The 19,508-nt window shown below is 33.0% G+C and overlaps 1 protein-coding gene across 1 annotated transcript; it reads left to right on the top strand.

Annotated features, from left to right (window-relative positions):
• Window positions 1-11,269: 11,269 nt before the first annotated feature.
• Window positions 11,270-12,067, top strand: LOC145141238 (uncharacterized). The gene is made up of 3 exons (XM_079074544.1): window positions 11,270-11,374; window positions 11,452-11,778; window positions 11,853-12,067. Exons 1-3 carry the CDS (start codon window positions 11,320-11,322, stop codon window positions 12,035-12,037), a joined length of 567 nt encoding a protein of 188 aa, XP_078930670.1. The 5' UTR covers window positions 11,270-11,319; the 3' UTR covers window positions 12,038-12,067.
• The last annotated feature ends 7,441 nt before the right edge of the window (window positions 12,068-19,508 follow it).

Raw genomic sequence — 19,508 nt, 5'->3', positions numbered from 1 at the left:
AATGACATGGAACTTGAACCATCTTTTAAGACATTGAATGTGTAAATAGACAAATTTCAAAAAAGAAAGGGTTTCAAAGGAACCAAGGAATGTATTCAAGGTGCGATTGAATGCGCATAATCAATTAATTATAAACTCTTTTTTGGAATCTTAATGCTTTCCTCCTAATTTATGTTTTAGAATGTTAATGCATGTCGATTCTTACACACATTGCATGGTGTTTGTGTCTTGAACCATTAGATTGTTACATATAGAGGGCGTAAATATGGGATCTTGTTCAAAGAAATGGAATATTAGCTGAGAGTGAGCACTGACCTTTCATATAATGAGAGTGACCACGATAGTGATGTTTCATTAGATTTTGAACTGGAGAGGGAGTTAGAGGAAACAATGAACAATATCGCCAATCATAATTTTATGAACCTATTATGTGACTCCCAAATGTCGGGAGATGAATGTGATCATTGTGCAAACAAGGTTGAAAAGGATGGTCTACATGATAAAAATAAAAAGGATTGCTTTGATATGATTGATTTAGAAGATAATAAGTTGAATATTATCACAATCCATTGATGAAATGGAATATGGTCTGCCAATCAAATGAGAGAAATACTATATCCATGCACAACCTACGAATTTTTGTTTTTGACTAAGAGTGACAAATGATTACAGGTTATATTTTACAATCTGTGAGGGTATCTACAATTCAAGTTGTATAGGAGTTGAATAAGAGGATAACTAGGATTGAATGAGTACTTAATGGAGTGTGGGTGATGACATGAAGTGGAGTTGAATGATCATTCAACTGTTCAATAAGGATTCAATAGAGATAATTAAATGGTGATTATGATTGAATATTTGTTTAATGGGTTGTGGTTGTTAAAAAGTAAAGTCCATGGATGATGCAACAATTCATTAAACTCTATAAAGACCAATGAATTGTGGATGCTCTGATAATAATTGCATTAAGTTAAGTACTATAAGAAAACAAATGATGGTATAAATGAGGTTTAGACTATTGACATCATGGATGGGACAAAAAGATCATTTATAGTACAAAAGTTGCATTGAAAATATTTATGTTCCAGAAGATATGGCTTTGGTAACAAAATGAATCACAATTAGAGAGCGAAGTATTATATGATGGACATCATTGCCAAGTCAAACACTACTTTGTAGGGTTTGCAAGCTCATATGCACATGTAGAAAATCTGGGACGTCATATGTATATATACCAGTAATGATCATCACGAATGACAGTTTATAGTTGCCGGGAAACATTTTTGCATAAGATTTAATTATTCTGGACCAACGAGCTAACTCCACCTTTTGATTTCAAATGACATAATCTAAACTCAATATCAATTTAGATTTTTCCACTCATGTCCAACTTTTCCATTATACTCGTAGTTTGAAAACCTATTTGGGTTTTTGGCCGTTTCCCTTGACTCCAATATTCGTGATCATGTTTGGAATCAAACTAGTCGTGCTATGTGTGATCCACCTCCGAGCATAACTTAAAATCCCACTTGGTAATCATGTAAATTCCAATCATCCAAAATTATCGATGACAACATTAAGAGCATATTATTGAACCAAATGGTTTAGCCTACGGGTATCGGGAGTTGATAGATATGTGTATCTCAACCAAAAGTTGAGGGTTCAAGTATCACGACCACTACAAGGATCGAGTCCTATGCAGACGACGATTCTGGACACTGTACCGACAACATGTCGTCGGTAAATGATATACAAACGAAATTTCGTCTATAAAAAGTCGTCGGCATAGCTCCGTCGGTAAAAGTCGAAAATGTCGTTGGGACAAGTGTCGTTGGTATAAAGTTACCAATCCAGACGACATATTGTCGTTAAATGGTCGTCATGATTGATTTTCGAGGAAATAAGAAAAAGTTTTATTTGGACCCTATACCGACGACTTGTCGTCTGGAAAAGCTGGGCAATACAGACGACTTGTCATCGGGAAAAGGCTAAGCAATACCGACGACTTGCCGTCGGCAAAAGTAGGTGCAGCCAACTTCCATTCTAATAGTCCCGACGGCTTATCGTCTGGATTGGTAAAATGGTTTTTACAGTTAAAAGGCTATACCGACGACATGTTGTCGGTATAACCTTTTTTTATTTTTTGATATTTTTCACAGTTTTTGTTCTATATACTAAATCCGTTTTTTAAAATAAATCCAAACAGGATATTTGCAGAATAATATCAAACACTTAAAAACATAATATACCATTAAAATTTAAGTTCAAATTCTACCACATAACAAAATAACAAAAAAAAAAAACAAGTTTTTTAACAAACATTGTTCTCATTATCATTCTAGTTCTCCTCCTCCTCATCCTCATCCTCATCATCATTTTCGGGAAAATACTGGGTATAGACATTATTTGGGGTTGAATTTCAAAATATAGACACAAAAAATTGAATTTCCGGGTATAGACATGGATTCCGCGGAGGTAGCTCCGCGGAATCCACTTTAGCTCTGGGGAATGGCAAAATCGTAAATAAATGAGGGAATTAAAAAAAAAACTCAAGATCCATTCTGCGGAGCTACCTCCGAGGAATGAACTCATTCCGCGGAGGTAGCTCTGAGTAATGGATCTTCAATTTTTTTTTTAAATCGATTCTTCGGGGTTTATATTCATTCCCCAACTAATTATTTTCAAGAAAAGATTATGATAGTATGAATTTTTCTTGACAATGTTTGGATTGAATGTGAGGTGGAAAAAAATTGGTCTTTTAATTGGAGATCTTTACATAAAAGAATTATTGGAGGTGATTTTTTTTTTCTGAAGAACCATTCCTCGGAGCTACCTCCGCGGAGCTCCGCGGAATCCACTGTAGCTCCGCGGAATGAATCTTGAGTTTTTTTTTTTTGAATTTCCTCATTTATTTACGATTTTGCCATTCCGCGGAGCTCCGCAGAGCTACCTCCGTGGAATCCATGTCTATACCCGAAAATTCAATTTTTTGTGTCTATATTTTGGAATTCAACCCCAAATAATGTCTATACCAGGTATTTTCCCATCATTCTCCTCCTCCTCCTCGAGGTCATTGGTTGTTTCAGGGTTATTTTGTGAAAACATATTGGGATTAAACTGAAATTGTGGTTGGAAGTTAGGAATGACAGACGCGAAAGTGTTATGATTAAACTTGGGGATTATCTGAAGATTGAGATGTAGAAGCTTTGGAACGTTTGGTATGTTAATTTGTTAATAAATTATTGTTGGTGCTTGGTTTCCTTCCAACTCCGCGAAATGCCCGCGTCTCTCACCGAGGGAACGAGCGAGACACTGTTCTTCATTTAACTTTTCGTTCTCCCCGAGCTCGGATTGCATCAATATCTTCTCTCGTTGAATGTTTTCCTAAAATAAAGAGAACAATAAAAATAGATTAATTAAAACAAATAACTAAATTTATACACTAAAATAATAATAATATACCTTAAACTAATTATAATAATAATAATAACATATTTATCAAATAACTTATTAACTTTGTTTATTACTTACCCAAACTACTTCTGCTTGCGGTGTACACCAACCCCGACTTTCTTTAAATCGCATCTGTCTCCAACCATTTATATGTTGCGGGTCTTGTCCTTTTTCTCTCTATAATAAGCCAAAAACAATTAATATATTTATATAAGAGTTAATAAAAATTTTATATAATACAACTAAATTTAATTACCTCATCAAGTCGTCTGTCTGCATATGTTCTACTTCCGTGAGAACTCGTAAATGGAAGTTTGGACCTACTTTCTTTACCTTTTGCGCATTGCTTGATCGAGTGTCATTCACCACATCTATCTCATTAACACCGATACTTGGATGATCCTAATTTTTTTAAATTAATTTGATTTGATATTATAATTAGTTTTATTTTATTTTAATATTAATATTAATTTGACTTAATAATTAATTTAAATTTATTTTAAAATTAACTTAATTTGATTTTATAATTAATTTAATATTTTCTTTTTTGTTATTAGTTTTTTTTTTTAAATTAATTTAATTTGATTTTATAATTAATTTGATTTTATTTTAATATTAATATTAATTTGATTTTAAAACTAATTTAATTTGATTTTATAATTATTTTGATTTTATTTTAAAATTAATATTAATTTGATTTTAAAACTAATTTAATTTTATTTTACAATTAATTTAATATTTTCTTTTTATTGATTTTTTTAAATTAATTCAACTTTATTTTATAATTAATTTAAAATTACTATGTAACACCCCGTTTTGAAAGGTACTTCGGTGGTGGTCTCGGAGGCCCAGGGTATAAGCGATTCGGTCTTTTGTGGGTCTCGGGTTTTATTCGAAAGGTTTTAAGGCTCGAGTATGGAGATAGGAGCGTAGGGCTTCTCGCCACCTTTTCGTTGATATAAAGTTCGTCGGAAATGGATTTAGACTGAAGGAGTTATAGCACTTTGAAGTTATTGGCAATATTGGCCCTTGATGGAGAAAGATGGCAAGAAAGGACCATGCATGCAAAGGTGGCAAGCGGGTGAGTACGCCCAGCGTAGAAATGGTAAATGGTCGTGGGTGCTGGAGACGTACGCCCAACGTACGCTCAGTGGTACTAAACCCTAATTTTAGGGTCAAGCACTATATAAAGAACATTATGACTAAAACCCTAGCCTCCTTATCAGCCTCCCCAAACTCAGAAAAACCCTAGAACGCCTCATCCCCTCATTCTTGTGTAATCTTGACCTTGGGAAGCTCATCTTGGTGGTTTTTAAGCTTAGAAGAAGAAAGGAGAAGTGGCAAAGAAGGACTTTGGGTAGCTTGAGCTCATAGATCTGGGATAACATCATCATTTGGGACTCTTTGGAGGTATAAAGTTCATAACTTTCCTCAAGAATGCTTAGATCTAGTATAGTGTGGTTTAATGTCCTTTTTGATCCCAAGTAAAGAACTTTATGGTTAAAACCCGATTTCTAGACTTAGAGTTGCCACTCTCAGTTAAAAATGACTCCTTAAGGCAGAAAGTTGCCATCTTGAATGTCTTATTGGGTTCATGCATTAGTTAAGAGAATTTCTATGAGAATGAAATGTTATTTTGGAGTTTGGGTTTAATAAGGTCATACAAAGTCACCAAGTCAGTGACTTTATGGATTAAGACGTTGAAAAGGATTTGGATCTGTGATTGTAGCTTCTGGATTAAGGTATTAAGCACTTAATGGGAAAGTGGCTTAACATGGGAGTACGTTGAGCGTACATGCAGGTACGCCCAGCGTACGCACCATTTAGCTTGTACGCTTAGCGTACATAGGAGTACACCCAGCGTACTCACCATATATGGACTTTACGTTTTTGGGCCTCGGTTTGGGCCATTCCTTGGGCTTGGCAGATGTTGGGCCGTGAGGGGCCACCAGGAGTCAGTTAAGGGTCCAATGACTAGTTTGGGCTTGGGTGGGAAAGCCCATTTGAGGAGTTGGGCCCAATTTAGCAAATTGGGCCATTAGTGGGCCACTAGTGGGCTTGGAAAGCCTACCTAGTGTTGGGCCTTTTTATATTATGGTTTTGGGCCTTAGAGATGGACCATGTTGGACTAGGGGGTGAAATGGTCATTTTACCCTAAGAAGGATTGCTGATACGATCTAGGTGTTATTTTGGTATTGATAGTTTGGAGAGCCGAAGGATCAGCAGCCAGGGAATTTCCAGTAGCAGTCAGAAGTGTATCAGCTAGATTTCAGTAGTGCGAGGTGAGTTTCTCTCCAGTAGGAACGGGTCTAAGGCCACAATGCCGACCCGTTTAGATGTTAGTAGTTCCGGACTTCAGTCCGATGCCGGGGTGGTCCTGAGAAGTAGTTATGTATGTGTGATGTCTTTGTGATTCATGCATGTTCTATGTTATGTGTTATGTGTTCCGGGCTTCGGGCCGATGCCGGGGCAAGCCCGATGTATGTTATGTTATGCTATGTGTTATGTGTTCCGGGGCAAGCCCGATGTATGTTAGTTTATATGTTACGTGTTATGTGTTCCGGGGCAAGCCCGATGTATGCTAGTATGTATGTTATATGTTATGCGTTCCGGGCTTCGGTCCGATGCCGGGCAAGCCCGATGCAGGTTATGTGATGATGTTATGTGTTTATGATGTATGCTATGCTGTGTATGTGCCGGGGTAAGCCCGATGCCAGGGTGAGCCCGATCCCCGATGTGGTCGGATGCCGGGGTGAGCCCGATGCCTGACAGGAGTCCGATGCCGGGTTCGTCCCGATGCAGCTGGGCGGTGTCCTATAGTTGTTTTATGTGTGATATGATATGTGTATGGTACGTGGTAGTTTGGGGGAGCTCACTAAGCTTCATGCTTACAGTTTCAGTTTTGGTTTCAGGTTCTATAGCTAGCAAAGAGAAGGGCTCGGGATGATCGCATGGCACACACCACAATTTTCTTATCCTAGGAGTTTACTCTGATAATTTATATGAGCTTCTGATATATTTGACAGATGTTATGATGATCTTGAGATACACGACTTATGATGAAAGATAATTATGGTTTTATTAATGATTTAAAACGAAATTTTTAGACTGTATTTTCGGGATGTTACATACTAAAAGTACGTTGCTATTAATAACCTAATTTTTCTAAAGTTGTAATGACCAACATTAAGTCACTAACAAAATTAAGCACTTTGAAACCATATTAAGCACTTTACAATACAAACAATAGCATCCAAATACAAAAACTATAACTTATCAATTAAGAACTTTATCACTTCATCTTATATACACTCAAACTATTAAACTAAAATACCTAAATATCACATAATCATACATGTATACAATACATTCAACTCCAATTTTCATTTCATTTTAGACATACAATATAGATGTATACACACTCCAAAGAAAATCACATACAGATATATACACACTTAATATTTAATGCTCATATCTTTCTATTTTTCTTTTTCAAATATACTATTTTTTTTCCAAAATTTCGTTTACCTCCTTTCCCTCCCTCCGTTTTTTTTTTCATTTCCCGCTTTTCCCATTTTCCAAATTGTTAAACCCTAAATGACGCCTCCCCTTTCCTATTGAGCTAGGGGTAGTCTAAGCCTTAAGAGAAAGAACACAAGTACAATCAATAATCATACACGATTCTACTTCATTTGTTCAATTGTTTATCATCTCTTCCCCTGCATCCAGCTTCTCCCCACTGTTCTAGTTCGACTGAACCAAGTTGTCCACTCTAATCTGCGTCTGTCAATCCATCCGCCTAAAACCAAGTTGTCGTTCGATTGTTCAATCAGTTTCCCGTCTATCGACCGTCATCTGTTCGATTATTCTAGTTTCATTGAAACCAAACAAGCGAATATGGGTCTGTTACTATGCTTCCAATTTTGATTTTATGTAGAGATCTCGTGATTTAAGTTACTAGCTTCTTATTTCAACTCTCGTTTACGCCTCTGATAACAAGGTACTAGCATCTTGTTTCAAGTTTTATCCCCTATAATTCCATAAGATACTCCTTTTATTCTGAATTTAAGTTCTAGCTTCTTACATTATTTTTTAATGTAGGATTTATGTTGTAGATTAGGTAGCACCATTCAATCTTTCAGCTTTTGGGATGTGCTTCCAAGTTCTATGAAGCAAATTACTGTTCAATTTTGAGTATTCTTTTTGAAAATTGGATCCTACATACGAGAATGAAGCAACGTATTTGAGTTACTTGTTTGTTGTGGGAATCAATCAACTTGATTATATGTCATTGTAGTTGTGTCGAGCTTCTGAGGTTATATGTCATATGATTATAAATCAACTGCTTCCTGATTACTTCTTATTGAGCTTCTGAAGTTATATGTCATATGATTTCAATAGTTCTTATAGATTTAGGTTCCGATACCACATATGCTTCCCTTAGTTAACTTATTATTCAAAAAATCTAATATCCTAAGAGACTGTCTAGTAGGTGCTCTAATACCAGTTGACAAACATATAAGCTTGGAATGTTCCAATTTTGTTGATTATTAAAGGTTTAAATAGTTCAATGATGCACTCTTTGTTAATGGGACATGTTTGAAATGATGTTGATTTTTTTGTAGTGGAACTTGTTTGAATTTATGTTGGTTATGCTTTATTTTATTTACTTTTTATGTTGCTCACCTGATGTATGTATATTCTTAGTTAGAATACTAATTCATGTAAAGAAATTAACGATTTATGAATTTATACTCATCCTCGAATGTTGTGGTTATGTTGATCGTATGACAACTTGTTGTAAGGAGGGGTAATTATGTATTTCTTTCTATTTCTTTTGTTTTATTTGATTTTCATATGTTTGAATATCGGATGGCAGTGGGAGGGCAAAACAGGAAATCTGCAGAGGCTTTTGCTAAAAATGATGGCAAAGGTTTGTATTTTTTTGCCATCAAATTTCACTCCATGAATATTGTTTTAATTGTTTTTAGTTTTTTTATATATAATTTGCATGTTCGTTCGATGAGCTTGAAGCATAGATGTTGCAAGGACATAAATTACAAGTATTTTTAGCTATACTGTAAAAGTGCAAAAATAACAAGTTCAAAAGAGAACACCAAACTAAGAATTTCATCTACATCAAATAAAAAAAAATTACAAAAATGAGGAAATTTTTTGTATGTGAACGATTTGTTATTATTAAATTATGAATCGGAGATAATGGTTTCATTTTTTTTGGCTTTTAGTATTTGCATGTCTTGTTTCTATTTCATGTAAAAGATCTACACTTCTTTTTATGTTATGTTTATCGGTGATATTTCTATATTCTTTTATATGATGTATTATGGTTAATATGATAGGTAAAATCAGAAGTTTGATAAACAAGAGGAGCAATTATACAAAGTTCGAGGTCAATCAAGTTTCATGTTTCTTCCCCAACACATATCAAGTTTTATAGTATTATGGTTTAAGTACTAGCACAACATTTAGACTTATTAAAGTTTTGAGAAAACGCTTGTATTTTAAATATATTGAGAATATTGTTCTTAGACAAGTTTAAAATGATGTAATGATATTATGTTTTCATTTATTATCTTAGTTATCTTATTATTATTTTATAATATCATTAAAATTAAAAAAAAATCGGACCTAATTTATTAAAATATTTTTTGTTACAAAATGTTTATGAAATCATAAAAACAATATTTATTTTGGAAGTTAAATAGTGGCATAAAAATAGTGCAACTAAAACCCAATAAGGTCAAAAAGTGCCACTAAAGGCCTTTAGTGACAGCGCTTCTAGTTGCATTTTTTTTGTGCCGCTGATTGTCTAGGAGGCTTTAGTGGCACTTTTTTGGTTTTTAATGACACTTTTTCTGTGCTACTAAATGTCATTTTATTTGTAGTGACATCTAAATACAAAATCAAAATCAAACATACAATCCCAATTTTCATCCAATTTCATACAATCATACCTTATAGCACCTTACATTTTAGACATCAAATTTCAATTTCATACAAATGTATACATCTAAATACAAAATCAAACATCATTCTTAATTTCATTTTCATGCCAATACACCACAATGAGCATAAACAAATCATGCCTAACTTCATTTTCATTGTCATGCCAAAATACACTTTCATACCTCAAAATGCATATATATATATATATATATATATATATATATATATATATATATATATATATATATATATAAGCAATCAACCAAAAAAAATCTGAAAAAGTATATATCATGGTGTATTGAATAGAGAAAAAAAAGAAAAAAAAAAAATCATAAACTGCGTTCACGTAACTGTGGTCTTAAGCAGGAAAAAAATCAAAAAACTTACCTCAAAATCGGTGGTAAAGATAGCTCAATCACCGAAAATCGTTTTCTACGGCGGCGGTGAACGTTGTTGCCGACCGGCGGTGATGAAGACTGTGATTTAGGGCCCTAACAACCAGAAATAAATCTCCCAAAATCGGAGTAAAAACTCAAGCTATTACAAATTAAGAAGAAATCAAGGACTAAGAACCTTACACTTAGCTCGCCGATGAAGTGGAATGGCCGGAAACCGCCCTGCGTCACCGAAGGTTGAGAGGGAAAAGGAATTGCAGGCGACTGCAAAATGAACGCTGAATGCCTGTTTTGTTACAGGGAAACCCTATACCGACGACAAGTCATCGGTATAGGTAAACGAAAACGCCGTCGTTCCACTTTACGTCATTAAAAAATAAAATAAAATTAAAAAAGGGTTTTCACGCGGATCGGTCCCACCTTTTTCAGACGACATGTCGTCGGCATAGGGTGACGAAACGACATCGTCTTCCATTTCTGCAACACAGATAAAAAATAATCGAAATTAATTTTTAAACACCCTATACCGACCACATGTCGTTGGCATAGGTTGACGAAAACGATGACGTCTTGATTTTCTGCGACAAGGAATATAATTAAATCGAACATATTTTTTTAATTACTCGTCCTGACGACATGTCGTCGGCATACATATTCGATATACCGCTAATATTTTTGCCACTTCCCGCTGAGTCTATGCAGACGACTTGTCGTCGACATAGCTTTTCTGATCAAAGACATATGGTCAATGTTTGAAAACGCTGTCCCGACGACACGTCGTCGGTATAGCTCGACTTTTGCCCACGACATATGTCGTCTGGATAGATGTCGTCTCTAAACGTTGTTATTCTTGTAGTGGACTACAAAGTATCACAGGATACAAACAAATATAGATTAAATAGTTGAATAATGGGTACGTGGTTATAAAAAAAATGCATGCTACTGAAATATTCTAAATAGATAATTATCGTAATTTTTTTTTTATGATATTAAGTTATTAACAAGTTAGAAATTAGTTTAACATATATTAGTAAGTTATAAACACGAAAAAAATGAAAACACATGCATTATACTTTTGAGGTGACAAAATAGATTAGATTGGATAAATAATATCAAAATGTCGGGGTTGAGCAACAAGTATTTTTTTTTTCATTTGTTGAATTTTATAAATAATGAATATACAAAAAGCATCATTAGAAAAACTATATTACATAATAATTCAACCTCTTTAATAGAACAATTTACGTATCAACTTTAAAGACGTCTCCATTGTCGTTTTACTCGTTAATTTACTGTTTGAATGTATTTGTAAATATGAAAAGGATCAACCATTAATTGTATGTTTGGGTTTCTTTTACCACTAAATCAGCTCAAGAAGACTCCGTTATCTTTTTGCAATGTGTACATGTATATATTATAGCCTACAATAACTCATCAAGTCATTCAAACACATACACTTTCAATACTTTCTTCGAAGGAAAAATAAGAAGAAAAGATAAATTAAATGGCGTTGATCATTCTCTTCCTTTTATCGCCACTCCTTCTCCAGGGAGCTCTAGGTAAAACCACTATCATCTTAATTTATTTCTGACAATCATTTCCAAATCGTTTCTTAATGGAATCTTCTTTTCATTAGGTGAAATCATCTGCGAGGAATTACCTGTTGGATTGTGCACCTTCTCTATCGCTTCTTCAGGAAAACGATGCATATTGGAGAATTACATAAATCACAACGAAAACATGGAATACCAGTGCAAGACCTCAGAGATCGTTGTCAAGAACATGAACAACTGGATCGAGAGTGATGAGTGCACGAATGCATGTGGAGTTGACAGGAAATCTGTAGGAATCTCCTCTGACTCCCTCCTTGAGCCTCGTTTCATTGCCAGGCTTTGCTCACGTTCATGCTATGATAACTGCGCCAACATTGTTGATCTATATCACAACTTGGCCATTGGAGAAGGTAAGTCTTTGAATTCCCTTTACATAAACTTTTCTCAAGGAATTAGCTTATTAATTGATCTTAATTATTTACAGGTGTGTTTCTCGAAAACCTGTGTGAAGTTCATAGGAAGATGCCTCGTCGTGCAATGAGTCAACTTCTAAGTTCTGGAGCAGCCTCGGGTCCCGTTTCTTGTGTAGATGGTTTGATCTCTATGGCAGAAGCTCCATCCTCTGATGAAAAATTTGATTCTGCCGCATATTCTCCTACTTCCATATGAATGTGTTGTTGATTTATGTCATGAATTTCTTTTGGCTTACGAAATGGTTGTATAGTATGTACAAACAAAAACTTTCATATATAGATATTTGATTATATAAATTACATGTTTTTTGAAGTTATTATTATTATTATTATTATTATTATTATTATTTTAAAATATATAATGTTTTTCATATAATTAAGAGGGTCGGGTTTTGGGCAACAATTTTGCAATATCGAACCACATTGACATCTTTTTCCATTTGGGTTGTGTTTTGATGGGTTATTGAACTAGCTTTAATAGAACCAATAAGAGATTAAAAGGACATGCGTTCCATATGAAAACGTATATAACGTGATCTCACTATAGGCCATGCATTATTTGTTGTTACAATATATTACTTGAACTTATAACTTTTTTGTTTGCCATAGAGAATATATTATTAGTCATCTATTGCGGCAGCTTATGAAGTTATATATGAAAAAACAAATATTTTATGGCAGCTTGTGATTTAAAAAAATATTTAACATGACACCATATGACAATATGAAATAAGATTTAACCACCAACCTCGGGTATATATGGTATTAATTATAGTATGATTCACATTAATGTTTATTTACATACTTAAATGATTGTTCATATTATCGATAATTATATTTTATGATCGTATAATACCAATCCTAGTAAAAAAACATCAACTTATGTGATGAACATATATACAATAACTGAAAAATTCTTACCCATGGGTTTTGAGTTGAACTCGTGTGTCAAAATATACATAGATTACCCTAACATCCACAATTTGCCAAAACATTCATTATATATTTTTTAAACAAAAAATAAAATTAATTAAAGGTACTATGATAGTCATTCTAAGCATATTAGATGACTTTTAAAGAGATTGTAATTGAATTTTATATGGTCCTAAGGTTGATGAGTATGAGTCATACATTTCATGTCATTTTGTTTGTCATATCACATTTTATGTCATCTCCATACCATTCTATAATTATTAGGAAATATCTACCACTCCACCACACCACTTTAATTTTTATGTCAAGTTGAACCTTTTGCATTAAAAGTTATATATCCATCGTAACATTATTCCTTCATCATGCATTCCTTCACGTTGCCATTTCCACACCATTTAATGCAACGTTTAGGCGGGGTGATGTTAACTGGAATGACCATGACGTGGAGGAGGTGCCCCCCTCAACCTCCTCCATTCTGTTGGTACTAATACCGACTAGCCTAACAAAATTAAGTTTTTGATAAGCGCACTTACTAAAATGAAATGGTTTGTTATATTACGTGTAACAGACTTATAGCTCGCAAAACTTTGCCACTGTTTAAGACTAGCAAGTATGGTTGTCTCCATTAATTTTTTTTATAAATGTTTATCGTATGAAAGTGTTACAAAGTATGTGAACGTTTGTGTTATATATATATATATATATATATATATATATATATATATATATATATATATATATATATATATATATATAGGTTTATTTGAAACCATGTAAATTTTATGAGATATGAGGACGCGATCTTAGTTACTCACCTTGGAGATCAAAAAATGTAAAAATAAAAATTGTAAAATGCAAAATAAAAGGAAAAATCCGAAAATTCTTTTTTTAAAATATTATTTTCGTTATTTAATTTATCCCAAAAAAAATTATTGTTTTTTTGAAATATACGTGAAATATTCTAATAAAATATTACACTGTAAATAATCAAATCGAAGTTTTAGAATGTTAGAATGTTTTAATATTCTACTAAAATTGATAGATATGTTAAAATATTCTAATATTCAACTAGAATTGTTAGATTTGTTAGAATATTCTAATATTCTATTAGAATTTTTTAAATATTAATAGTTTAATATTCTAGTAGAATATTCTAACATTATAAAAATTCGATTTGAATATTTACAGTATAATATTAATTTAGAATATATCACATATATTTTGAAAAAAACGGCATTTTTATTTTTATTTATTTTTGATAATATAAATGACGAAAATAATATTTAAAAAAAATCAAAAATTTTCATTTATTTTGCATTTTAAAAATATATTTTTTTTATCTCCAAAATGATTGACTATGATTGTGTCCCCATATCTCCCAAAATATGATGATCTCATATAAACATTACCATTATCTCAAATTATATTAGTGTAATTCACCATAAAAGAAGTTAAATTCTCATGGTTCAAGATAAATATTTATCTCGAACTAAATAATCTCAATTCCCTAAACGTATAGATTGTGCGTGAATAAAACAATGTAAGCGCTTATTAAATGTTATTTTTAACTATTATTAAAATTAACTGATTTAAAACTATTAGTTTAGTTATTTTTAGTTCACTTTTCCGAGTACAACTAAGTAACTAAACTTTTAATTATATGTAAATATTTGTTAAATATAATTTTTGCTTTTTTAATTGTCATTAATATTAATTTAGTTATAAACTAATAATTTTGGACAATATTTGGTTATTATTATATATAGTAAAAAGCAATTGATCTATGAATAGTATATTGTTGGGTTTTAGACTTTGGCTATAAGAATTTCATATATTGACAGGTTTGATTTTTTTTTAACGACAAATCTAATTTATTCTTAAACTACTCTTTAATTTCGTATATGTCTACGATGAGACTTGAATGCTCAACCTCAAGGAATGATGGCAACATCTGATAATGCTAGGTTAGGAGCCATTTGGTGACATGTTTGGTCAATGTGTGAAAAATAAATTATAAAAATTGTCTTTGTAATTTATAGAAAATGTCTCTGTGTATTTTTTTTTACGTTAGGGTTTTAGACTTTGACCACAATATTTTCGTTATGAATAACATATTTTTTAGTTTTAGACTTTCCCCATAATAGTTTTGTATGTTGACAGATTTGGTCTTTATGTAGAAAATAAATTATAAAAGATGTCATTGTAGTTGTAAATGTGATTCTGCATTTTTTTTTATAGAAAATGTCATTGTGCATTTTTTTTACGTTTGGATTTAGACTTTGATCATAATACTTTCGTATGTTGGCAAGTTTGGTCCATGTATAGAAAATAAATTACAAAATCTCACCTTGTAACTTACAGAAAAGGTCATTACACATTTTTTTTATTACAAAAATGGTCAATTTTTTAAAATAGTTTATTCTTTGGTCCATGTTTTTAAAAACATTAGCAAAATGGTCTCTGTCTAATAGAAAATTTATAGATTACACCTACAAAGCAGGCATAAGTAGACTTCAGGCCTACGTCCCCTGCGAAACGGGAAGAAGCATTTTCTAGTTATATAAAAAATGATATTTAAATATATGATATTTTATTCTATATTTTATAGTTATATTATATTGATAAAAAATAACTTATGTTTTACAAATATTTGGATTTTTTTTAGTTTAACACCATATATAATCGATAAATTAGATCTATCATATTGGAAGTTGAATACTTGATTTTAAAACTAAAAAAAGTAAAGAAATTTAATATATTTAAATTATTAAATTAACATGATTAAAAATAAATATTTATCTTAAATCAAAATTTTTTTTTGTCAATTCTTATAAGTACTAAGCTACTTGAAAACATTTAACTAAAAAAAACTTATTGTCTTTTCCGTTTGGGTGATTGATCATTTTTTCGACAACAATAATCTGTTAAAATAATAAAACTGAAAGTTGGATATCTTAGACCATCTTGTATACATATCCACCACCCTTTCATGGCCACCATGCATACCCACAACCATCGTGCACACCACTCCATGTGCATTGTGGTGGTTGTTGTGTGGTCCATTGTACTACAAATAATGAGAAAGTTTTGCATGCATTTAACCTTTGATCAAGCAATGAGAAACTTTTCATCATTATTATTACTATTATTATTAACATATATAATAAAAGCATAACATTCTTATGAACAATACCTTAGCCTGGGTACTGTTCATCAGGTTAGTTGTAGGTTAATCATCGACTCATCTGAAATCAATTGCTACGTGTGATCGCCACCGGTTACAAAACACTGCAACACCGTCCCCCTTAATTAGGAACCTACCCGCTCTATAATCTCCCCTTACAAAAGATCCTTCACCCTCAGTTTTCCGTTCTTTGCAAACCTAAACTCACTGGATCCTTACCCTCGCTTCTATTCCGTTGCTCTGAAAGGTGGTCCATGGCGAAGACGGATTGAAACCAGAAGAAAATTCGCCGACAAGGTCGCTTTAAGGATCTGAAGGCTCAAGAACTTCACGTGCTTGCTATCCTCTAAAGCTTCAAACCCTCAATCGACTTTCTTTTCTGTGTTATTGTCACACCCCCAAACCAGAACGGCGGAAACGTTCGGGGGCGGAGGACGTCATGTTCAGTATCATAACAATTCACAATAGTAAAACAAGCAACAACATCATTCATTGCATTAATAATATAATTTAATACAAGTGTGTTATGAATGTATTTGTAAGACACCAAAAGTATATATATCAAAATAAAAGACGAGTCTTGAATATGCTCTGTCTTCTCAGAACCTGGTCATCAGTACCTGTCTACTGGTGACCTGAGAATACAAGTTATTTTGAAAGCGTAGATCAGCATTTAAGCTGGTGAGTTCATAAGTATTTTAGTGTCAAATGTTTGTATAAGTTTGATGAAAGAGTTTGTAAATGTTTGATGTAAATGTTTGTAAGTGTTTGTTGTAAATGTTTGTATACTTCCTAGAAAATCCTATATTTTCTACTAAAGTAGTCTTCTACCAAGACCCGACTGTTCTGTATGTTTGTTCTTTTGTAAAAGTGAGTGTTTTTCCCAAGAATGACTATTATTACCAGAAAATAATTTACATTACCGTTTATGTGAGAAGATCACAATATGAATGTAATGGGAAAATGACGATGTACAATAGTATTGTATATAGTGACTACAGATGTACTAACTACCTTAAACCAATTATTTAATTAAGGTAAAATGTGATGAGATTATAACCATACTTGATTGACTAGTAAAACACGACAATCAAAGACGTCGAAATGGTATGACATTCGTCACCCGTAGACCTGCAGGTCCCACTGTATCTAGCAGCAAAGTGTAGGATGGTCAATCCCGTATAGATCTATACACAAATTCACGCTCTCCCTCCAGGAGACTCTGGTTACAAAACGTGACACATCAGTACATTGCCGTGCCATGAAGTAGTGGCTCACATTAATGTTATAGTGTTCTTGTATTTTTGTAGTTTGTTCTCTCTGTTCTAGTGTATAGTTTGTTCTCTCTGTTCTAGTGTATAGTATGTTCTCTCTGTTCTAGTGTATAGTATGTTCTCTCTGTTCTAGTGTATAGTATGTTCTTTCTGTTTCTCGTTATAGTATGTTTGAACTGACTCATGTATGAACTGTCTCTTGTATGTTTCATTGTTCTAGAAATAGTGAGTAGTAATCCTCTAAACTATACCTATTATAGTTTACTAGTAATGTTGTTTGAATGACTGATCATGTTTGTACACCTTTGCTACCCAAAGGTATTGAACTGATGGAAGAACTTTTATATCTATACACATATACATAATATATAACTAAGATTCAAACGACACTCGGACAAACAACCGATACTCTAAGTCCACAACCAAACAAGGAACAAGAAATAAAGCGAGTTATCAGTCCTAAGCCCTTTCAACCTTATTTATATAACTATATCTATATAGACATGATTTTGACAATATATAAGTTTAAAAGAGTTTGATAAAGAGTTTATCATATGAAAGAGTTTTAACCATTTGAATGGTTATAGATGACTTGATGTCAGTTTATAAAATGTTTTGAAATAGTTTGTTTGATAACACAGTTTTGAGGCATAATAAATCTACTTGTTTTATAGTTATTAATCACATGTGATTGATACAATAACTATAATGTTTTCTACTTGTATTCCCCCCCCCCATCATAAAATCATTTAAAAGATAAGTTAGGGGTATGAACTCACCTGTAGTGAGTGCTTCGAATGTAAGATCGATATAGAATGCTAAGTATCAAGTGAAGTCCCGAGCACAAACATATCCTAATAAGCATATAATGACATATATATATATATATATATATATATATATATAATTAGTGTATATAACAACTGATCATGTATTGGAAACATCCCTAGGAACTAGGAATCACTCACAATGGAGTGTATCAATCACATATGATTGGGTTAAGGGAGTTCACGGCCACACTTTAAGTGTTTACGGCCAAAGGTGTTTACGATCCATGATGTTTACGGCCAAAGATGTTTACGGCCAAAGATGTTCACGACCAAAGATGTTCACCGCCAAGGGAGATCATGAGAAGGGTTTACGGCCATGCAAGGGTTTACGGCCGTAAACTCTTGATGTTCTTGCTAAAATGGTTGTTTCTTGTATGCTAAACATGAGCTTCTAATGAATATCAAGTATATGGAAAGGATACTTACGATTTGGAAGCTAAAAGGGGTGTTCACGGCCCAAAGAACTAGTGTGTGTTCTTGGTGTTCTTGAAGATCTAACCTAAAAGAGATGAATTCACGGATGAAATCATGGGGTTTTACTAGATCAAGAAGGATATCAACTTATAAATGAAAGAATCACTTACAAATTTGACGAGAATTGGAAGTGTTCTTGATGATACTTGAGAGAGAATTGAGTGTTCTTGACTTGAAGATGTGAGAAGTGAAGAAAAATGAAGTAAAATCATACTTAGGAGGCTAGTTCACGGCCAAACAAGAGCTTACGGCCGGAAGCTCTAGTTTACGGCCGTAAACTCCATGTGGTGGAGTTTTCCGGCTTGAATGATGCACAATGAACTCTAGTAGATACTTCCTAACACCCAATCCTTGAATGTACTAGGGCTTAGAACAGTCAAACAGACTCTTAATAATGCTAAAAGATAGCAGAAACAAGTCTGACTTTTGATTGAATTGAATGACTTTACAAGATAGAAATTTCGGGTTGTCACAGTTATGTTCCACCGGTTATATTATTAACTCAGTCAGTTGTGTCTCTTGAAATAGGTTTGTTTTTCGATTTCATTCTCTAAACCTTACTCTCTATCTTGGATTTGTACGATTTCTACCCCTAATTTTAATCATTGAGTTGAAGGAAGGGGTCGACATTAAGACCTCCTTCGATCATCTTCACCACGTCGGTGGTTCAAATAGAAGTGAAGATTAAGAAAGGCAGTATGTGGGTTTCAACTTTCAAGGCATAAGATTTTATTAACAAACCTATGAGATCTTAGGCTAATTACACAGTGGATTATATGAATTGCTATTTCTTGCAAATTGTGTATAAAAAGTTGGTCTAAAAGATTATTCCCACTTAAATTGCAGGTTATATCTAAGAAATCAGTTTTAGGTGTTATTTGGGTTGGAATTTTCTAATTTGATGGTTTTTTGTTTTCAAAATTGGGATTAATCGATGTTGGTGGTTTGGTCACACGCCTTCTTCACCGTGGG

This window comes from Lactuca virosa, chromosome 9 (genome assembly GCF_052849685.1).
Source record: "Lactuca virosa cultivar CGN04683 chromosome 9, Lactuca_virosa_CGN04683_v6, whole genome shotgun sequence".
NCBI lineage: Eukaryota > Viridiplantae > Streptophyta > Magnoliopsida > Asterales > Asteraceae > Lactuca > Lactuca virosa.
Note: the sequence above shows the minus strand (reverse complement) of the source record. Positions and strands in the feature narration are given on the sequence as shown.